The 21,283-nt window shown below is 38.2% G+C and overlaps 1 protein-coding gene across 4 annotated transcripts in view; it reads right to left on the minus strand.

Moving 5' to 3' along the window:
- Nucleotides 1-7,449: 7,449 nt before the first annotated feature.
- LOC149534158 (uncharacterized) overlaps nt 7,450-21,283 on the minus strand; it is a 41,338-nt gene continuing 27,504 nt past the window's right edge. For all 4 annotated transcript variants that reach the window (XM_089803090.1, XM_089803091.1, XM_089803092.1 and 1 more), the window contains one exon: nt 7,450-10,134. In XM_089803090.1, the coding sequence (XP_089659216.1) occupies nt 7,852-10,134 (2,283 nt within the window). In that variant the 3' untranslated portion in view covers nt 7,450-7,851. The remainder of the gene's footprint in view (nt 10,135-21,283) is intronic.

A 21,283-nucleotide genomic window follows, 5' to 3' on the forward strand; every position in this document is an offset into this window, starting at 1 on the left:
ATCCAAAAGTGATCCATTAAAGTATATGTTGTCATGCACAGTGCTCATAGGGCGCCTAGCGAAATGGGTCATGCTTCTCAGTGAATTTGACATCCAATATGTTGACAGAAAGGCCATCAAAGGCCAAGCTATAGTAGATCACTTGGTAGATGCATCTTTGGTTGCGGATCACCCTCTCATTATGGAATTCCTAGATGAACACCTCTATTTAATAGAAGAACAACCATCCTGGAAGTTATACTTTGATGGATCATACACATCCCATGGCTCTGGAGCCGGCATACTCTTGGCCACACCATAGGGAGATTACATTCCTAAATCTTTTAAACTACAATTCTAGTGTACCAACAACATCTCAGAGTATGAGGCCCTTATTGCAGGACTCAAGATAGCAGTTGAGTGGAACATCACAGAGCTACAGGTCTTCGGAGATTCACAACTGATTATCAAACAGGTTCTGGATGAATATCAAACCAAAGATGACAAGCTACAACTTTACTAAGAGTTGGTAGATCAATTGAAGGAACACTTTACTCATATTCATTTCCTACAGATACCTAGATTGCAAAACAAGGCAACAGATGCCATGGCCACTATTGGCTCACTTTTAGAGATCTTGCAGGAGGCTACACAGTATGAATTCTTAGTTGAGCAGCTACACGAGCCTACATACGAGAATGATGAATCGACATGGGTTTGTGTCTTGGTTGGTCCCCAATCCCTATGGTACCACGAAATTCATGCTTACCTACAAAATGGTATCATATCTCCCCATCTCACGTGAACCCAATGCCAAAACCTGATTTGCAGAGCTTCCCGATATAATATTATAGCTCAACCCCTATATCGTCGTGGCTATCATTATACTCTCTCTCGATGTTTAGACCAAAACGAGGTTGCGATGACTCTCAAAGAGGTACATGCCAAACTTCGTGGTGAAAATAGTTCTAGCTAAGAAAATCCTACGGGCAGGATATTACTGGCCCACTCTAGAGCATGATGCATGCAACTTTGTAAAAAGGTGTCTACCCTGTCAACAGCATGGTAATCTAATCCGAGCCCCAGCTCAAGATCTCCAACCTATTGTGCTACCATGGTTGTTTGCATGTTGGGGGTTTGACCTTGTTGGTGTTATAGCACCTCTCTCTTCAGAAGGACACAAATGGATAATCACCGCCACCGATTATTTCACTAAATGGGTAGAAGCACTTCCCCTTGTCACTGCCATAGGAGTTCAAGTATCCAAGTTTATTCTCTATCATATCATATGTCGCTTCAGCATCCTGGCTACCATTTTCACTGACCATGGAGGTAATTTTGAAAATCTCAATATGGAGGAATTGTGCACTTCCCTTCATATACATCACCGTTTTGCTAGCCCATACTTCCCACAAGGTAATAGTTAGGTGGAGGCAACTAATAAAAACCTACTCAAAATCCTAAAGAAAGTTGTCAATGATTCTGGCTACGATTGGCATTTACAAATGAACCCCGCCCTATGGGCCTACCGCACCTCATTCCGTACATCCACAAGCACAACCCCATATTCCCTGGTCTATGGTGTTGAAGCAGTATTACCTATTGAATTTTAACTCCTATCCCTATGCATTTCTTTGCAGGGCCAGATATCAGATGAGGATTACAGAGTGGCTAGACTTACCCAGCTAGATTTACTTGATGGAAAAAGGCAACAGGCTTATGACCACCTCATGGTCTACCAGAATCGCCTCAAGCACAACTTCAATAGTCGGGTCCATCCGCGCCAATTTCAAGAAGGAGACATGGTCCTTAAAGAAAACATGAAGGTCCAAGCTGACCGAGAAAAGAAAGGCAAGTTCGAGCCCACGTGGCTTGATCCTTATGTGGTCACAACCTCTTTTGGTTTAGGGGCCTATCAACTATCCATACTTGAAGGTAAGTCTTGAATGATCCCACCAACGTCATTCACATCAAGAAATTCTATGCCTAAAAATTCCTTAGTGTATCTTGCTCCCTTAAGGGGCAGAAAGTGGAAGAGAAGAGAAAACAGAAAACAGAAAAAAATAGTAAAGAGAAATAAGCGTCCAATGGTGAAAACTGGCAATTCAAGCACCTTGGATAGGTCCCTTGGTGCAAACCTAGCAATTAGGCGCCAGGTGTACTTAGCCTTTTCATTATCTATCAATGACCTACATCTCCCCCATCACCTCTTCACACCTCACCGCCCATCTTCCCATTTTCCAAGGTGTTCCAAGAGTTTCATCTTCATACTCCACCACATCCCGACATTTCTTTTCAACATCCTTTGGTTTGGAAAGCCTTTATAGGTCATCTATTCTACCATGATTCGCATCTTTGTCCCACTCTTGTATCCTACCAGGTGTATTATATTAGGTCTATTTTATCCTTTGTATCATGTCTATGTATCATATCCTTGTAACAACAACAGTACTCTATGTATCATATCCTTGTAACAACAACAGTATTCTATATATCATATCCTTGTAACAATAGCAGTATTTTATGTACCATACCTTTGTCACAATAACAACCTTTGTGTATCATACCCATGTAACACTAAATGTAATGCATCAATACTATCTTCATATCCTAAGCTTTTCCCCATCATATGCACACCCGCTATCATATTCTATCATAAATCCCAACGTCATCTACCTATTGTATAGTCATCGCTTGTACATTTTCAAACTCCTACAGTGAAACCTCACATCAATAAGCTAGTTGTTTGTAGAACGTTATCAGTTGCCAATTTTGTCCTCATCCCAAAACATATTGTCGCTAGGTCCTTATAGGATGCATCCTTCCTCATCCTTAACATTGGCCTGTCAGTATCCAATTATCCTGATCTCTTTGGCAAAAGGTTACTTTTTCATGGATTTACATTTTCTTTCGCTCAAGATTTCAAGTTTGGTTCTTAAAGTATCTCTTCCAAGCGATTTAGGTTATTCCCTCCTTAAGGTCACCATGATCTTTTATATCATGGTGTGCTACAAATGGGGCAATTCGAGAGCAAGGTTTTGATCAGGTCTTTTTCATCTTCTTTTCTGCTTGTGAGTTAGTCGGATATGACCCTTGCATAGTCCAAACATGTGATCACTTGCATTTAAATGATGCACTTGGGAAATATCATTTACTTGTGGGTTATCTGGTATCGTTTCCACTCTGATTCCTCTAGGATTCATGTGTGATGCTGGGGCAATCCTTAAGTGTTTGTTTCAAGTCAGTCCTATGTAATATTGGTACAAAGGCCTTGATGTTCTTATTAACCTTGGCATATCCCCAATATTCCTATATCAAAATAAGTGTTCAACTACATGGTGGTGCTCCCCTTTGGGACATCCCCACACTCAAGCTTTAATGGATTACTTCACACTCCCATCCTCTCCAAGCCTCATATCCTATCAAAGCCTCCCATCCTATCCAAGCATCCCATCCTATCTGAGCATCCCATCCAATCAGTCCTACAATCATCATCCAACAGTTTTATCCATATGATAATCATATCTCCTACATCAATCCCATAGTATCCAATCTTGTATCAATCATAATCATAGCTCCTGCATCAATCATAATCATAGCTCCTACATCAATCATAATCTTAGTCATCACCAATCATAATCCTAGAATCATAACCTCCCCAACCCTACCATCTTCCAAATCACTTCTATGGGTTCCATTTAGAACAACCAATCACTCTCCCCCCTCCCCTTGTAACTAATGTTCTTAACCATTGGTTATCCTTGCGCACAAGGTTTTCCTTTGTATCATTCTCCCATAGTGAGAGTATGAGTTTCCTTAAACCCCCTCCCTTAGCCACTCTCAGTCCTCCTACTCGCTCTAGATTCTTGTGCCTTTCAAGAAGCTATCGGGCCTCGCCTTCTCTCCCCGCCACCTTCTTGAGGGGGCATCACGCAATCCATTCTCTCCTCTTCTATTCAAGACTGGGGAAACCATGTTGCTTTCAAAGTTTTCTTCATGTTGTCTATCTTCAAACTTCTTTGCAATAGTATTGTTCCAACACTATCTCAAAGAGGGGCAAAATGTAGACACCTAAATCTAATTACATCACTTAAGTAATCCTATTTAGTCATCTCCTAAGGCATCATTAATTAAGTATTTAATATTTAATTAATCTATTGTCATCCCCTAGTTAATTAATTCAATTAATCAATTATAGCCAAATTGATAAAATCAAATGACAAATTCAAAGTCTAATTATCAATTAAATCCCTATTCTCATATTAAATTAAATAAATGCATAAAACTATTTAATTTAATCCAAAAAATCCCCCTTGATCTAATAAATAATTTCAAATCAATTCCCAACCCCTGACTATACCCAAATCCCTACCATTAGCTAAATCCAACCCATTGACCCATGCTAACCTCGCTTAACCAATTAATTAACCTACCTCATAAATGCTAGCCCACTTGCACCCTAATGCCCTCCTAAGCTAAGCCTAATCCCTTTCCTAAGCATGTGCACAACTTTAACCAAGGGTTAAGAAAGTCTTAAACCAAACCAAAGTCAAAGTTCTATCCTATCCCTCTTACATTCTTATCCAAGAGCCTTAAAGACTCTTACATGACTTGAAGGCTCTTTAAAGCCTTTTACACCTATTTTCCACACTCATCCTCCCTTATCCTCCCTCATAACTCCCTCTGGCCACCTATCTTGACCCTCTTCCCTATCTAATCCCCTTACAACACTTGTCACAAAGTTAGAGCTTTGAAGAAGCACAATCCATGTGCTCTCTTCTCCTTGCATCCTAGCCCTCCTTAACCAATTCCCCTTCTTTGCATCTTGTCCCTCCATCCTCTCACCCTTGGCCTGTAAATAAAACCATTTCATTTCACAATTGATCATCCACTTCCAAGCTAAAGTTATCATGCTATTTTGAGAGCCTAAGAACTATCAAAATACCATTATAATGGCAAAATCCATCCACACATACACTTTGAGCCTATCCCCCATTGGAGCTTGAGCAACATTTGAGCACACATCATATCTTTTGGACACATCTACGCATCAAAAGGGAGTTTGCTTGGTTTAAGAGGTTTGCACATTCTTAGGCTACTTTGGTATTTTAATTCTCTTTCGTCCAATCATATATGTTAGTTAAATCTATTGTTTTGAATGCTTTGGTTATTCATTGTATTCCTTTAAGCACTAGTTTTACAGCTCTACACTTGAGATTATTGTTTTCAACTTCTATTGTACTAGCTTCCACTTTACTAAGGAAGGAGTTGATATCCATTTTTTCATTAGTAAAGATTCTTTTGTTTTTTTTCCTTCCCTATTGCCCATAGGAGAATGGAAGGAGAATTTCTCCATAAGTTATTGTAAACCTTAGAATATCCATGTTTGGGCTAGCTTTTTAGGAAATTCCACAGATTATAGGGGAATGTTGTTTGCCAATTAAATTTTTGGCATAACCCCAATCAACATAGCAAAGGGACATTGAAACAATAGGTGCTCAATCGATTCAAAATCATTTTCGCATAGCAAACATCTCAATGGCCCCTCAAAACCCGTCTTAGTGAATCTATCTGTTGTGAGAATTATCTTTTGCAATGTTGACCACAAAAAGGTATCTTCCTTAGGGAGGCACACAAAGTCCGAACATAGATTGAGGGGTATATCTATCTTTTCCCTCTAATGCGAGTTTAAAATCATTTCATATCCCCTTTTAACACTATATATCCCATTCTTTAAAGCACCCCAAATTAATCTATCCCTCCTCTCTTTATGGTTGACTTGTCTTTGTTTGAGAAACTGTTCAAAAAAATATTTTTCCTGAATTGACAAATTAGTCACATCTAACGATTTCCATTTCCATCCTTCATATTGTGCTTTGTTTATTATTTCTATATAATCATTCACTTTCGGTCCCCATAAGCTAGTTAGTATAGCTTTGATATTAGCAGGAAAGTTGAAGCTATCTAGATAAGGAAGCCCATTCCATGAATCTTCCCATAAAATTTACACCACTCGGGAAAGCTCTAGACATCAAACCCTAACCCTTGAATCTGACCAACCCTAAAATTACATATAGAATTGGCTCAAAGCAATTATAAATTTTATTTTGAAATTCTTGGATGGCCCCACTTTGGAAGACAATAACTTGCAAACCGTTGAGCTGATTGGCTACTATGACCCCATTCCAAAATCCGTAGCTTATGATCTACAAAGCCTAACTCACTCAACCTCTAGTTGATCGAGTTTCAAAGCCCATCTAGAGCCTCTACGGCCTTCCAAAACAAGCTTGAAGTTTTTGTACCTAAATTTCACACCAAAAGTCCAGAGTAACTTCATGAATACTCGTGACATGACAATGAACCCCACTTCATAAGCTAATATATATCCAAGGTGAACCTCTACTTCTAAAATTAGGACACTTCGAGCTCGTATGACCCACTTATTATATAACAAGCCTCCACAAACAACAACTCTCCACTGAGACAACCCTTATTTAAGAAACAAAAATGACATATTTTTCGGTCATACAAGATTCTCCTACACCTAGGATACTCCTACATCAACTACCTAAGTAGAAATTACTCCTAAATAGGTGCATGAGAACATGAATTTATGTTTAAATATGCTTTCATTCATTGACTTAAGCTCAACAAAACATCATGTGTGTGTGTGTGTGTGGAGATAGATCTACATACATACATACATACATACATATGTGTGTGTGTGTGTCATTAATACGTTTCATTTTTGAAAGGACTATATCATATGAAAATAAGCAATTTTGAACCTATACACTATATACCCATCACAAACTCTTCAAATTTTGACCTTGATTAAGGTGGTTTATTATTGTTCCTTCGCCAAATTTGATCTGCATTAGAATTTTGAATATACTTTATTTTAATTATGGTGAATCGCCATCAAATTTTGAATTGTATTCCGGTGACAAAAGCACAAGAATAAAACAAATATGCAAAATTACTATTTCCACGTGGAAAGGCACTAGTAACCGTTAACTAGATTATATATCAGATTTAACTGCTTGAGACTAAGGTTTTGACCAGGTAGTTATGCATAAAAAGGTAAAAATAATCATTTCTAAGTATTGCGTAATACATGTGATACATGTAAGATTAATTAAGCTAACGATTCTTAAGAGGCTCACTATGACAATTATTTCCGCCGAACGATAATTGGTACATTTTCTCTACATTGTTATGCAGAAGCGTTTTGCCATTTATATAGGCAGAAGCAAAAGATGATTATATAACTTATGATCAGGCAAACTTCGCGTTGCATCTACTGATACAATTCATGCAGATCAAATCATCAGCCACTGCCTGTATACCAAAATTATTAATTATTAATTGTCTTGCACAAATCTCTATTAATCCAAATTATTTTCACTCTCCTGCATTCCCATTTAACAAAAATAGAACTAACAGTGAAAAAGCTCTGCGAATTGCAACTCTGAAAATGCTTTGTGAAAGCCGCCGATAAAATTTCAATGGCAAAATATATGCTTTCACTAATTTGACGAGAGCACAGATAGAAATACAACTATGTAACTCATGCATAGTATAATGATTTCACTACGGTCGAAGGGAATACGGGTATTGGACTGTAGTATATAAATAGGAACAAATTTAGATTTCATTGATCTTAATTTGGGCAACACTTCTTTCATGGAGGCGGCCTAGGCATAGACATTCTATTTTACTCTGATACATTCTTTAATTTATCCTCGCTCCCAAAAATAAATAAGCGAATGCTTCATACTGTTAAAAAACTGAAGCAAGATCTCAATATACATACACTGCTCGTTTGTAGCACGAACCCACAAGTATACCAGCATTTATCAACACAAGAAGCTAAGTGCGTGGACGCTGTGTCCTGCGCCGCTTTCCACGGATAGATTTGGTCCATCCAACTGCGCCCCCCTCCACACCTGCCTCCTGTGTTTTGGGCTTACTCCGTCTAGTGGAGTTCTTTCTCTCACTTCTATGGCACGTGCTGTCTCTACTAGAATGACTTGAAGAAGGCCCGCCACAAGCAACCTGTCCTTGCTGATGGGTGGCACTTTCCTTTGTGACAGAGCTGCTTCTTTCAGACATGTCCTTAACAAGGCTCAGAAGTATATTAGCTGCAAGATTTTCACGTGCCTCCTCTTCTACTTCAGGGACTCCTTTGCTCTCCTGTAATTTATTGCATTCCTTAGGTGTCTCAGTTGCCTCAGGGGATCTGTCTTCGGATGGCATCTTTTCTTTTATGGGATGATCACTTTGTAGAGCTAGCATTTGATTGGTACATGAAAGTTGTGTACTGAGTTGGGTATCAATCAGACGTTCCATTCGATCTCGGTGTTTCAAGCTGTCGGTCTGAATATCCTCCATAGCCTTTTCACCTAATGGAGATTCCTCTTTCTTGACATCATCGAGCTCACTTCTTGGACTACGTTGGATCTTTACGTGACTGTTATTGATCAAAGGCTGGGAATAAACTTTGTTGAACTGTTCTTTATCATCAGCCAGAGCACCTTCCGGTTCTTCTATCTGTCCAGTTCCGGTTCTATTGTGGATCCCATTTGTTTCTATCTGTTGCCGATCCTCAACCCTTTCTCTCAACTTACTTTCTGAGCAAATACTTGTGTATGTGTCTATGGGATCAAGCTGTCGTACATCTTCCACTCCACATTGTTTCCCCACATGGGTTCCTAGATTGTTGCTTCCATGGCCAGAGGAATCAAGGTCATCTATCTTATTAGTTTCTTTCTGTGATCCCATTCTTGATGCACACATTTCACTCTTCTCAGTTGAAAGCGAATGCATCTTGTGGCTGGCATCTATTGACATTGACGACTCTAAATTCAATGATCCAGAGAGTTCTGTCTGCGTCCCTTGTATCTTAAACCTAGTTTGTAAGTTTTTCTCAGGGGCGATCGCAATTTTTTGCATCTCCTTTGAGTCTTGAGATACTGCTTGCCCAGCGGAACATTCACACTGGGAAGTATCTCTCTTTTCTAACAGAGGATAATTTCCTTTACCAGATGAACTTGACTTGGACCCATTTTCATCTTTGCTTTTACTTTCACTGCTCAATATTCTGCTCAATGTTTGTTCCGTAGAAACTGCTTCAGTAGCACGAAGCTCAGATTTACAATCTTTGCTAATTTCTTCTTGCTGCCCTTCTATTTCCTGTGTATCTAGACTATGGTCACTACATCTTGATATTCTAGCATTAATTTGCTGTTTCTCCGATGTATTGAAAGGCTTCGAAGGCTCTCCTGACAGCTGATTCCCTGTCATCGAGATTCTTCTTTCTGAGTGATTGTATTTCTGGATATCTCTTGAATCCAATGTACATCCAACTGTTTTATCAAAAGTTGGGTTGGCTGATGTAATGCTAGAATGTTGAGGTCTAGGAAACCCTTCAGGACCATTAACACTGGAACTTTCCTCGTGGCAGCCTTTTGTTTTAGCTTGCAAGGAGGTAGCGTTTTCTGCTTGCGGTATAGGCTTTCCAGGAGTGTAACTTTCCATGTGTCCATCCCGCTGCATTAACGACTGATCAGCACTGTGACATGGTGCTGAAAGTTTGTTGCTATGTAAAACTTGTTGCTGATATGGATATAATTGGAAATATGCTCCCTGGGGACACCATGCAGCTGAGAGTGGATTTGGTAGAGGCCCCATTTCACTGGTTTTATTAACTGCTGGGAATACAAATCCCTGAGCTGCAAGGGCAGCGTGACCTTCAACACTCCATTGCATGCCAATTGCAGGGATAGCTGCTCCAACTGGATATCCTGTAGGGAAAACTACAGGAGTGAGCTGATTTGGACCTCCATAAGGATTGGATGCTAAAATAGTTTGGAATGATTCTGTTGGATGTCTTATTAAGTTCTCCTGTGTGCTTCCATTCTCTTCACAATTCTGTGCTTCTTTATTTACATTTTTCTTATCCATGTCTTGCGTTGTACCCGATATCTTGATGTCTGTCAGAAAGGGGAAAATTCCTTTCCCTTGTACAAAAGAGTCTTCGGAGTTACCAACAAAGTTCCATCCTTGTGGTTGAGAGAAAACTGGGGCTAGCATCCAGCTTGTCATTTGACTTGGAGAATCATTTTCTGGGTTTCTCGAACCTGCCACTGATGCCTGAATAAAGCACCAAACTAGTTAGTTTTAATTTGCTGGAAAAACATATTGTGGGACTGGGATCTGCCTAGTCCAGTTTCCCAAAAAGGAAGAAAAGGATGAAATCAACAAATAATTGTAATTTTCCTCAGCTTATTCTTATTATAAAGGAAATGATCTATGTCATATGGTTGAACTCTTTCCATAACAAAAGATATGTATTCTAAAGATGATATGGCTATGTTATGTAAGCTTGCAAGACCTGTCCAACTTTCATCAAGGATAACAGGGTTTGCAGTTTCCAAAATTCATACTTTTACAGCAGATAAGTATTTATGAAAACAATGTCAGTTTCAAATGAAAAGATCTGGCGATTGCAAGATCTCTAATGTAGTTCTTGTATAAGAAATGATGATTATTAAATTTTTTAAGCATGATTAAGATAATACTCATATGCATTCTTAAAAATAAGATTCAAGGAAACGCGAAGTGAGATAAAAGTAGGAGAAAAAATGACACGGATTAGTTTCCAAACAAATATTTCGAACTGTGTATAACTTAATGCAGGATTTTATAATCAATTGAAGTAAGAAATAGTACATCAATGTTCAGCGGGTCTCTCAAAATCTATTGATTTATGTCTAGTACGGAAATTTGAAATTATTCCGTATCCTTTCAATTTGGAGATTTTTGTCACTATGGTTAAGATGCTTAATAGCATGATAAATTGCTGCATAGTATGCATAAGCTTTACCAAACACTATTGCAAACAGCTATTTTACATTTTTGAGTTTTAAAGAAAAACCAATATGACAACTAATTGACAAAATTGAAATCATCAGACTACAGTTGTCACCAATGATTAATGCTCCGAAAGATAGTGATCATACCAACACAATTTGAAAAGAATATTTTGTCTCTGAGATTGCTGGAAGTGACAAGATTCAGGATATCAGATGATATGGACATGAAGTTCCAGAAATCAGAGATGAAAAATGGAACAAAGCAGAAAGAAGCGGCCTGCTTTTTCCAGTGGTAAACAGCCAAGTTGTCAGAATGTTGATTTTTCATATCAGAAATGAAGATACGCAGCAAAACAAAACAATGCACAATAAGACACAACAGATACAATAATGGGCACAATGAATTGTCCTGGGAAAACCCTCCAACTTGAGGGAGAATAACCCAGCCACCAATATATCACTTATATATTTAATGAATGTGCAGAAGACTGATTTAGAATTTGCCCAAACACAAGGCTAAAAATGAAGTGATGATAATAGCACCTATCAATATGCAGACAAATAAATAAACAAAAGATATCTAGCTGTGTGTTCTTGGAAGAATATATAAACATCTCGACGTTGCAAGGTGAAGACCCTTCATTGCCTTCACGTTACAAAGATATTTATTTATTTCAAATTTAGGAGGAAACAATAACACTATAACATCAACTCTCCCTCTTAGCTAGGGAGGTATCTTTCCAAATATCCATGTCATAGAGCCTCTCAATATGACACCTACAATGGCTACATCCAATTGTGGAAAAGAGTTTATCACAGAATCACTTAACGTGAAAATGTCATGGAGTCACTCAACATGACACCCACAATGACTACATCCATTTGTGGAAAAGAGTTCATCACGAAGTCTCTCAACATGATAATGTTATGGAGTCAAGATGATGTCCACCATGGCTACTCCCATGACGGGAAATGCAACATCTCTCAAGGGCTTTCACCTCATATTTCTCCATCTCAAAGAAATATACATTTTAGTAAGTAAAGGATCACTAATGTTGAGACTCCCTCTCAACACGGGCAACACCAAGCAAAATCTCTAGGTACATAAACAGGAACAATAAAATTGAATGATACATCAGATTCCCTCTGAATGTTAGAGGTATCATTGGGAGATATGTCCATATCCTGAGGAGCCTCCTATTCCTCAGGGTGCTTCCCATGTAGTCTCCATGAAATTTGTCACCGAATAGTACTTCACAATTCTAGCACAAAGGACATCAAAATGGGCATTTGTGATCAGTAGGGGCACCTTCTGGGAGTCATAAAGGGCATAGTCCATGAAATGCACAACAAACTCTCGCATGTGGCTTCATCATGCAAACCGACCTCAGTTCTGCTAAAGAAAGAGTTTTGTCTCTATGACAAACAGTAAGCAGTCCACACGAGTCTTAGATGATGCACAAGAAATCTCAATGACTCCACACGAGCAAAGAAAAGAGTTCATAGAAATCCAATCCATTCAACACATTCACAACCAATCCTACCACACGAGATAAATGTAGATCTGCTTAGTCACCCAAACCAAAATTACACAGTACCATTATATTTTTCCACAGTAAATGTATCAATGAATATAAACTTGCAACCTTAGTTACCGGATTCGTGCCCTAGAGGCCGGATCCGGATTCGGGTCCGATCCGGATCCAGATTCGTGCCTGGATTCGTGCAGATCCGCGCAGGATCCTTGTTTTACACAGTGGATTCGTCCGGATTCATGGCCCACGAATCCTGACGAATCCACTGTGTAAAACAAGGATCCTGCCCGGATCTGCACGAATCTAGGCACGAATCCTTAAGGATCCAGTGTGAATCCTCAAGGATTGACAGGTTTAAGTGAGTCTAAGTTATTTAATATGACTTTTTTAAATATATTTTTTTGCTTTCTAGTGCTAAAATGACCTTTTTATGCATTATATATACTAATAAATGAGAGAAACAAATATATATATATATATATATTTGTTACTAGTTGGGGCTTGGGCAAGATCAGAAATATATATATATATATATATTCACGAATCCTAATCGGGAAAAAAAAAATCACGAATCCACGGATCCGATTCACGTGTCCGAATCGGATTCGTATCCCGAATTGGTAACTAAGCTTGCAACTGATCAAAATAGTAATATTCTTTCCCTTTTTCTTAAAAGTTCAATAGTTTGCATGATGTATGTATCCCAAGGACTATACTCATGTAAGGAGACTTAGAGAGAAGTGAAAAGACAAAATCCATAGCAAGAACATCCACCATATTCTTTCGATGAAATGGCTTCATCATCCCTCCATACTATATTTCCTGCTAGACTCGGAATTCCTTACACAACATCACATATCCCTCTTAAAACTGGTTTTTGCACTAACCAAAATGCCCAACCCCAAAAAGAATAAATGTCCTGCTCGACTCATAACAGCTCCACTCAATCATACTTGGAAATGATTAAAGCTGCACTGAAATTGCTGCACATATTGTCCCAGCCTCACAATCACATTCAAATCGCTACTTTCCTCCAGAAGATTTGAGTTCACATTCTGTGATTCCCAAGCTCCCACGAGTGGTGATGAAGCAAAGTAATGTGAGGAGTCCAAAAGTTGTGCCCAAGCACAAGGAGAGACAATTGACTCAAAGAATTCAAGATGCAAAGTTACAGTTAGCAGATCCAAAACCATGTAAAAGTAAGCGTTTGAATCAGTGTGATTTCAAAAAAACAAAACATTTAAGATGGTAAATAGAAACAAACACCTTCAAGATCTGGTTTGAGCCAGATAATCCATCGAAAGCAGCAAGATTTACCAGTGCGAAGCAGTAAACCCTTTGTGCTAAGTTGTCTCATAATGTGTTTAATACTATTTGTTGACTGCACAGTGGAAAAAAAAGTGATCAAACAATTCAAATCCACCAAAATGAAGAGACATAAGACTCCATTTGACCAAGGTGCTAGACGCCATAGTATGATCACTAAGTGCTCGTGATTCCATCGCAATCCTCCAGAAAATGAACAAATGGCAGTGCATGAAGTCCAAGCCTATGCATTTCCGTCAATGAAAACCAGTCCCATTGTTGAACCAAGGATCATGGAGAATGTTGCTGCCACATTTGTGGACAATGTCGAGTCAAGTGACTATTTGGATAACCCTCATTGCCATGCCCCATGTTACAAAGAGAGGACCCTTTGTTGTCTTGTCCCTCCATTGCCTTCATGTTACAAAGATATTTATTTATTTCACATTTAGGAGGGAAAGGCAACTCCTGATGCTATAACATCAACATGGGAATCATGGTAGAACCTAAATTTGATGTAGCTTGTTAGCTTCCTAGAATCATGATCTTATTTATTTTCAATGCAGTGACACCATGTTTTTTATGTTTCTTTGTGCAACCAATGAACAGATTCCCTGCAAACAGTCTCTCTGTGTCAACACAATTATGAAGCTTTGCATGAGATATCTACCCACCTAGTAGAAATACCAATCCTAGTAAAAGTTTCCAGGGGCTTATGGAAAAGTTTGATGTGTTCATAGAATATAATATGATAAAGGTAAATAGGAGGCCTCCTTTCAAAGATAATTCATTCTTAGATGTATATCAATTGTACATTCAAGCTGAATCCTTAGCTGTGACATAGATTTAGTGCTAAGATACGTCTCTAATATTACAATAATAGATAAGCTTCTATTATTAGTTAATAGTTATCTATTTGTAATGTCTTGTAAATATTAGAATGTTTCTAATATTAGTAAGTCTATAGTTATCTGTTAACTTTCTTTTAGCTAGAATAGAATGTTTCTACTCTTTACGATCGTTTCTTAAGGAAACATCATTTTATTCTTTTGTATATATTGACGTATCGGTCTCTGTTAATATCAAACAAGTATTTTACCAATTACATTTTAATATAATATAAGCCACTTCTTTAAAAAAAATTGAAAATCATAATTTCTTTTCTGAAATTATCAGACCCTATTTTTTTGAAATATTTGCTTTGAACTAAGGTTTGTCTAAGAATATTGACCATCGATATTCACGTTTTTTTCAGGCCATTTTTTTAAAAACATGATTTTTTTTTGGCCATTTTGGTCCATTTGTACTGCACATCTAGGGCTAGGAGCCATGCCAAGGGTTTCTTAAAACCCTCAATAACAGATTGGCACCCATAAACTGTGTTTTGTTTGCAGATTTGCCATTGATTTCAAGCTTTTCTTAGCCCAGGACGTTTCTGTTTGAAACCCTAATTTTTGGGCTCGAAATTTTTTCTAATCACAAATTCTTATTGGATTTTTCGAGAGCTCAATTGGGTTGTCATTAGATTTGTTGGGTGCCTCAATTTTTGTGCCTCGATTATCGAGTCAACAGATCAAGAAACCAACATATTCTTTTTGATTTTTTCGAGCTCTCTTCTAGGTACCCTTTCAAAAAATTTAGGTCTTTCATTTTTTGCCTCAAAGTACGTGCCTTCACAAATTTTTACACTTTTCATTGAAAAACGTGCTATGGCTCTGACTAATATTTTGCTCAAGGGCAATTCATAATTCAATGGTCAAAATTATGGCACTTGGAAGAAGTGGATAATAGCAATTTTTGAATATCAAAATATTGATCAGATTGTTCTAGGTGTTTCACAGCATCCAACTGCCCTTGGTACTGATTAGGATATATGGGATCTGAATAATCGGGAGGCAGCAATGCTTCTCAAATTATCTGTAGCCGATGATCAACTCTCTCAGATTCCATCCGACAAGACAGCTGCCGAGATATGGGCACATCTCAAGAATCTTCATGAGACTTCTAACAAAAGCAGAGCTTTCTTTTTGAAGAACACTGTTTTCTATTATCATGGATGACCAAACATCGCCCCAAGCTCACCTGAATAGGATTCAGGAAATCTATGATCAGTTGCTTGCCATCAGTCACAAGATGGAGGAAGAGGACATTATGGTTATCATTCTCCAGAGTTTACCCAAGTCCTACGACCATTTTATCGAGACTCTCAACATCACATCTTCTAGTGTTGATATGAAGTTCACAGATCTCTGCACATTTCTACTTCAGCAAGATAGGTGGAAACAACAGTTGGGTAGCAGTTTTAGCTCCACCTCCATGAAAACCTTTGTTGCTAAATCCTTTCAGAAAGATAAAGGCAAATCTCAACAGAAGTCCTCTACTCCAGCTTTAAAAGGCTCCTAGAAGAAGAACATTCAATAGTTTGGTCACATGAAGGTTGAATGTCGAAAATGCTTAGCTGCCCAATCCAAGAAATCAGGTTCACAGCCCAAAGCGAACAATGCAGAGCACACTAAACAGACAAAATCTGCCTTTTACGCCTTCATGGCTAAAAGACCAACAGATCATGTAAAGTTGTCTTCCTGGTACATTGATTCAGGTGTCTCTCGTCATTTCACCCATCACAGAGACTGGTTCACTAACTACCAGCCTTATTCAAATTCTGTTATTTTTGGTGGTAGAGAAAAGTGCATGGTTGTCAGCAAAGGCAACATTCAAATTCAGTCTGCTAGGAGGAATCTCATTTTCCTTGATGTGTACTATATTCCAGGGATGGAACTAAATCTACTCTCGGTTAGTCAGTTGTTGGGACATTCTCCACAGTTGGATGTCACCTTCAGTGTACCATCACTGATAGGGCGACTCGGTCTATTGTTGTAGTGGGTCTTGAGTATCATGGTCTTTTTTGACTTACTAATTTTGGTGATTCTCGAGACCTAGTTATGATTGCTTGGCGGTCTTCTATTAGCACACTTTGGCATCAGCTGTATGGGCACTTAAATGTGTAATATATCTCTTAGCTTGCTCAGGAGGAGTTTGTCCTTGGTTTGCCAGAGATTCAAACTTAGTAGCTTGGAGTTTGTGATGCATGCCAAGCTACAAAGCAACATCGCACACCTTTCACAAGTGGTGATTCATGGTGAACTTCTTAGGTACTTCAGCTTGTTCTTGGGTTCATGTATTTTCTGTTGTTTGTTGATGATTTCAGTAGAAAAAAGTGGGTATATTTTTTTAAAAAGAAATCAAATGTATTTTTTGTCTTTCAGATGTTTAAACCTTTAGTTGAAAAAGAGCCTAGGAAATCTATTATTACTCTTAGGTCAGACAATGGGGGGAATTTTGTTCTAATGAATTCTCTAGCTTCTTGGATACTCATGGCATCAAACGCCAGTTAACCACACCCCACACACCACAACAAAATAGTGTAGTTGAACGTCGGAACAGAATAATCACCGAGATCGCTCGATCTATGCTCGAATATAGTCATATTCCAAATAAGTTATGGGCAAAAGTAGTTAAAACTGCAATTTATCTTTTGAACCGGTCATCGACAGTGGTGGTAAAAGGTAAGACTCCAAAAGAGATCTGGTCAAATCGCAAGCCCAGAATCAATCACCTGAAAGTTTTTGGCTCCCTTGCTTTTGTTTGGATCCTTGATGCATCACGCACCAAGTTGGATGCCAAGAGTCAAAAACTCATGCTTGTCCAATACAGTAGTGTTCACAAAGCCTACTGCTTGATTGACACTAAGACATCTCATCTCCTTCACAGTCGTGATGTAGTCTTTGATGAGCAATGAGGACCATTCATGCTTGTTTCTCCTATTCTCGATCCAACAAGCCAACCTATGAAGGCTCATGATTTGGGAGTTAGACTTGCATTAGGTCCACCTAATGGGAGGGCTCTAGTAGCTCCTACAACTCCAGTTATACCAATGATCCCTATATAGACACCTCCAGCTTCTCCTACAGGATCACCCAGATTTGTAGAAGCTTCACTTGAGTTTGATCCAGATTCTTCAGATGAGGAACCTGATCATAGAGCATCTCTTGATTACTAATGTTGATCATTCTCCTCTCTGGCCTAAGTGGTGGGCTAAGACACTTGTCGATCTTTGTGATGACGAACTTGTTGATGGAGAACTGCTTGGAAAAAGAGGAAACCTACAGAATCTGTTAACTTTTCTCTCATGGCCAACAATCACAGTGTATTTGAACCTCAAATATATTCCAAGGCTAAAGGAATTCCAGCGTATTTGACATCCAAGGAAGAAACCCATTGGCTGCAAATGGGTTTACAAGATCAAATACAAATTTGATGGTACTTTGGATAAGTAGAAAGCTCGTTTAGTTGCAAAGGGATTTTCTCAACGTTAGGGCATTAATTATGAAAAGACTTTTGCTCCTACTGCAAAGATGAGCACAATCAGATTTTTCCTAGCCATGGTGGCACAGTTTGGCTGGAAGGTCCATCAGATGGACGTCAAGAGTGTTTTCCTGAATGTTGATCCCCACGAAGAGGTCTACATGACACAGCCTCCTGGTTTTAAGGTTGTTGGTAAAGACCATCAAGTTCTCAGATTGGTGAAAGCTCTTTGTCACTTGAAGCAAGCCCTTAGGGCAGAGTACATGAAAATTGATAAGTACCTCAGTGATCAAGGCTTCTAAAGGAGTTCTTCAAACTCAAATTTGTACATCAAGACTATTGATAGTGACATCATCCTTTTGGTTATTTATGTGGATGATTTGATCATCACTAGTAGTTTGGCATCTTTGATTCAAGGAATCAAACATTTATGCCAGTGTTTTGATATGACTGACCTTGGGCTTATGCATTATTGCCTCGATGTTGAGGTTTGGCAACAATATTCTAGTAAATTCATCTCTCTGTCCAAATATGTCAGGGCTCTATTAGACAAATTTCGTATGCAAGATTGCAAGCTTGTATTACACCCATGGAGAAAGATCTCAAGTTATCAGCCAAGTCTGATTCTCCTTCCATTGATGATACTACATATAGGCAACTAGTAGGTCACCTCATCTACCTCTATGCTACTAGACCTGATATTAGCTTCGAAGTCACCTACATCTCACATTTTATGACAGCTCCTAAGGCTGATCATTGGATGGTAGCAAAGCATGTGCTTTGTTATGTGAAGGGCACTACAGATTTTTTACTTCTTTACTCTCGAAGTTCTGATCCTACACTCAGTGGGTTCACAGATTCAGATTGGGTGGGCTCTGTTAATGATAAAAAATCAACTTATGGATGTGTTCAGTTTGGGATCCGGTGCCGTCAAATAGACCAATAAGAAGCAAGCAGTTTCTATCTCCTCTACAGAGGCCGAATATAGAGGGACAATCAAGGCAAGTTGTGAAGTTGTTTAGCTTCGTCAAATGCTTAAAGATATGCAAATGTCACTAGCAGGACTGACCACTTTGTTGATAACTAAGGCGTTATCAAATTAGCAAGGAATCTAGTCTTCCGTGAATGAACCAAGCATGTGGATATTCATTGTCACTATATACGACAGCTGGTTGAAGATGGGATAATAGACTTACAGTATGTTCCTACCATAGATCAGATTGCAGACATTCTCACCAAGCCTCTTGGTCCTAATAAGTTTGTTAAATTTAGAGGACAGCTCGATGTTGTGGATAGATTAACCATTAAGGGAGGGTATTACGATAATAGGTAAGCTTTTATTATTAGTTAATGGCTATCTATTTGTTATCCATTGTAAATATTAGAATGTTTCTAATATTAGTTAGTCTGCAGTTATCTGTTAGCTTTCTTTTAGCTAGACTAGAATGTTTCTATTTTTTACAATCGTTTCCTAAGGAAACATCATTTTATTCTTTTGTATATATTGACCTCTCAGTCTTTGTTAATATCAAGCAAATATTTTACCAATCACATCGTAATATCTACCACTTATCTAAATTTTATGTGTATGCTTTAAATATAGGTTTCATGCAAATCAATTACTTGGCACTTTTGGAGGCCTATGGACTTGGTCCTGAAGACGAGCATTTTTTTTTGAATAAGTGTTTTGCGTTTTGCTAATAATGTTCGAGAATAAAGAAAGCGTATTGATTTATGTATGTTATTGTTCATAAATGTTTCATTTGTTCTTTGGGTTATTGATTTTTTGTTCTTATGTGGTTTTCAACATCTCAACTTTTGCAGCTTTCTTAAAATATTTTTTGAGTCAATAAAGATAAGTGTGGGCACATATGTAGCCCAAAAGAAGAGTGGGTTGATCTTTTAAAACCCAAAACAAGCAATATAACCTATTTCTAGTACTATGTTGAGAATATCCATTGTCATAAATCCACAAGGGATTGGAACAAATTGTTACCTTACTCTTTTCTCCACACCTCCTCTATGGTATAAGCCCTCATTTTTATACATGTCTGCACAATTTTTTTGAAGGCCCTAAACTATTTTCTAGAATTGTGTGCTTCCTTATCCAAGTGGTTCAAAACCATCTTGCAAACTTATATTGCTTTAATGAATTTATATTAGAACCATACACACTAAACATAGATTAATGATCGCCATAATGTTCGCACAAGCTTAAACAATATCTAATCTTTTAGTAGTTAGAGCCTGCACATTAAATGTATGTATAGTATTGACCAACATTATATTGAAATGGTTTACAAATCTTGTGCCCATTCAAGCAACAACATGAGAATTACAAGCTTATTCAAGCTCCTTACGAGCAATCACACTAGAAACAACATTTGGAAGACCAAGAGTCACAACTTAGAATCCACCTTTTTACAATGAGACAAATACAACCAATAGAAGACCAAGAGTCACAACTTAGAATTCCACAAAGATGTCCCTCTTGGGATTTGAACCAAGGTCTCCACAATGAGAACTCACCGCTTCAACCAACTACGCTAAACCCCTTGGACAGTATTGACCAACATTCAAAAAATCTCATGGTTGGAAATGATATTTAAAGCTCCATATTCAAAGAATTATTTTGGAACACCTAAGTTCCTGCATCAACTGTACTCTATAATGACAAACTTCATTGATGCATATGCTGCATTGTCTGGAGTGTTCAATTTAATTGATACACTTCTCCAAACTGCATTATCTCTTAGACTAAGTGCTAATATAGATTTCTGCACTTAGATAATACATGAAAAGGAATATTTCACCAATTCCAATTCAGTTTGAGTATCACATTCAATCATATTTGGTAAGTGGTAATTGATCCAATCCAATGTCCTTTCTACAGTTTCGGCAAACATACACAGTTAAACCACTTTACAATCTTAAGTAGCAACTATGTACTTGTGCTTCAGTTATGGATAATGCTACTGCTATCTACCTCGCAGCATCTACAAACAGGATAGTATTGCAATCCAAGCATGCAAGTCCAATAAAAGACTACCCTGCCTAGAAATCACTTGTGCTCAGATTATATTCCAAGTGAAAGCCTCAAAACATTACTATTTTATTGATTCAAAAGAAATCTGCCCTTACATGCTAGAAAGGGCTGATAATAAACCGTTCCACCATCTTAATACAATCCCACATGCCCTGCAAACTATGGCTTACAGAAGG

The sequence above is a fragment of the Cupressus sempervirens genome, chromosome 10, assembly GCF_028749045.1.
Source record: "Cupressus sempervirens isolate cs-2001-9-10 chromosome 10, ASM2874904v1, whole genome shotgun sequence".
In the NCBI taxonomy this organism is placed as follows: Eukaryota; Viridiplantae; Streptophyta; class Pinopsida; order Cupressales; family Cupressaceae; genus Cupressus; species Cupressus sempervirens.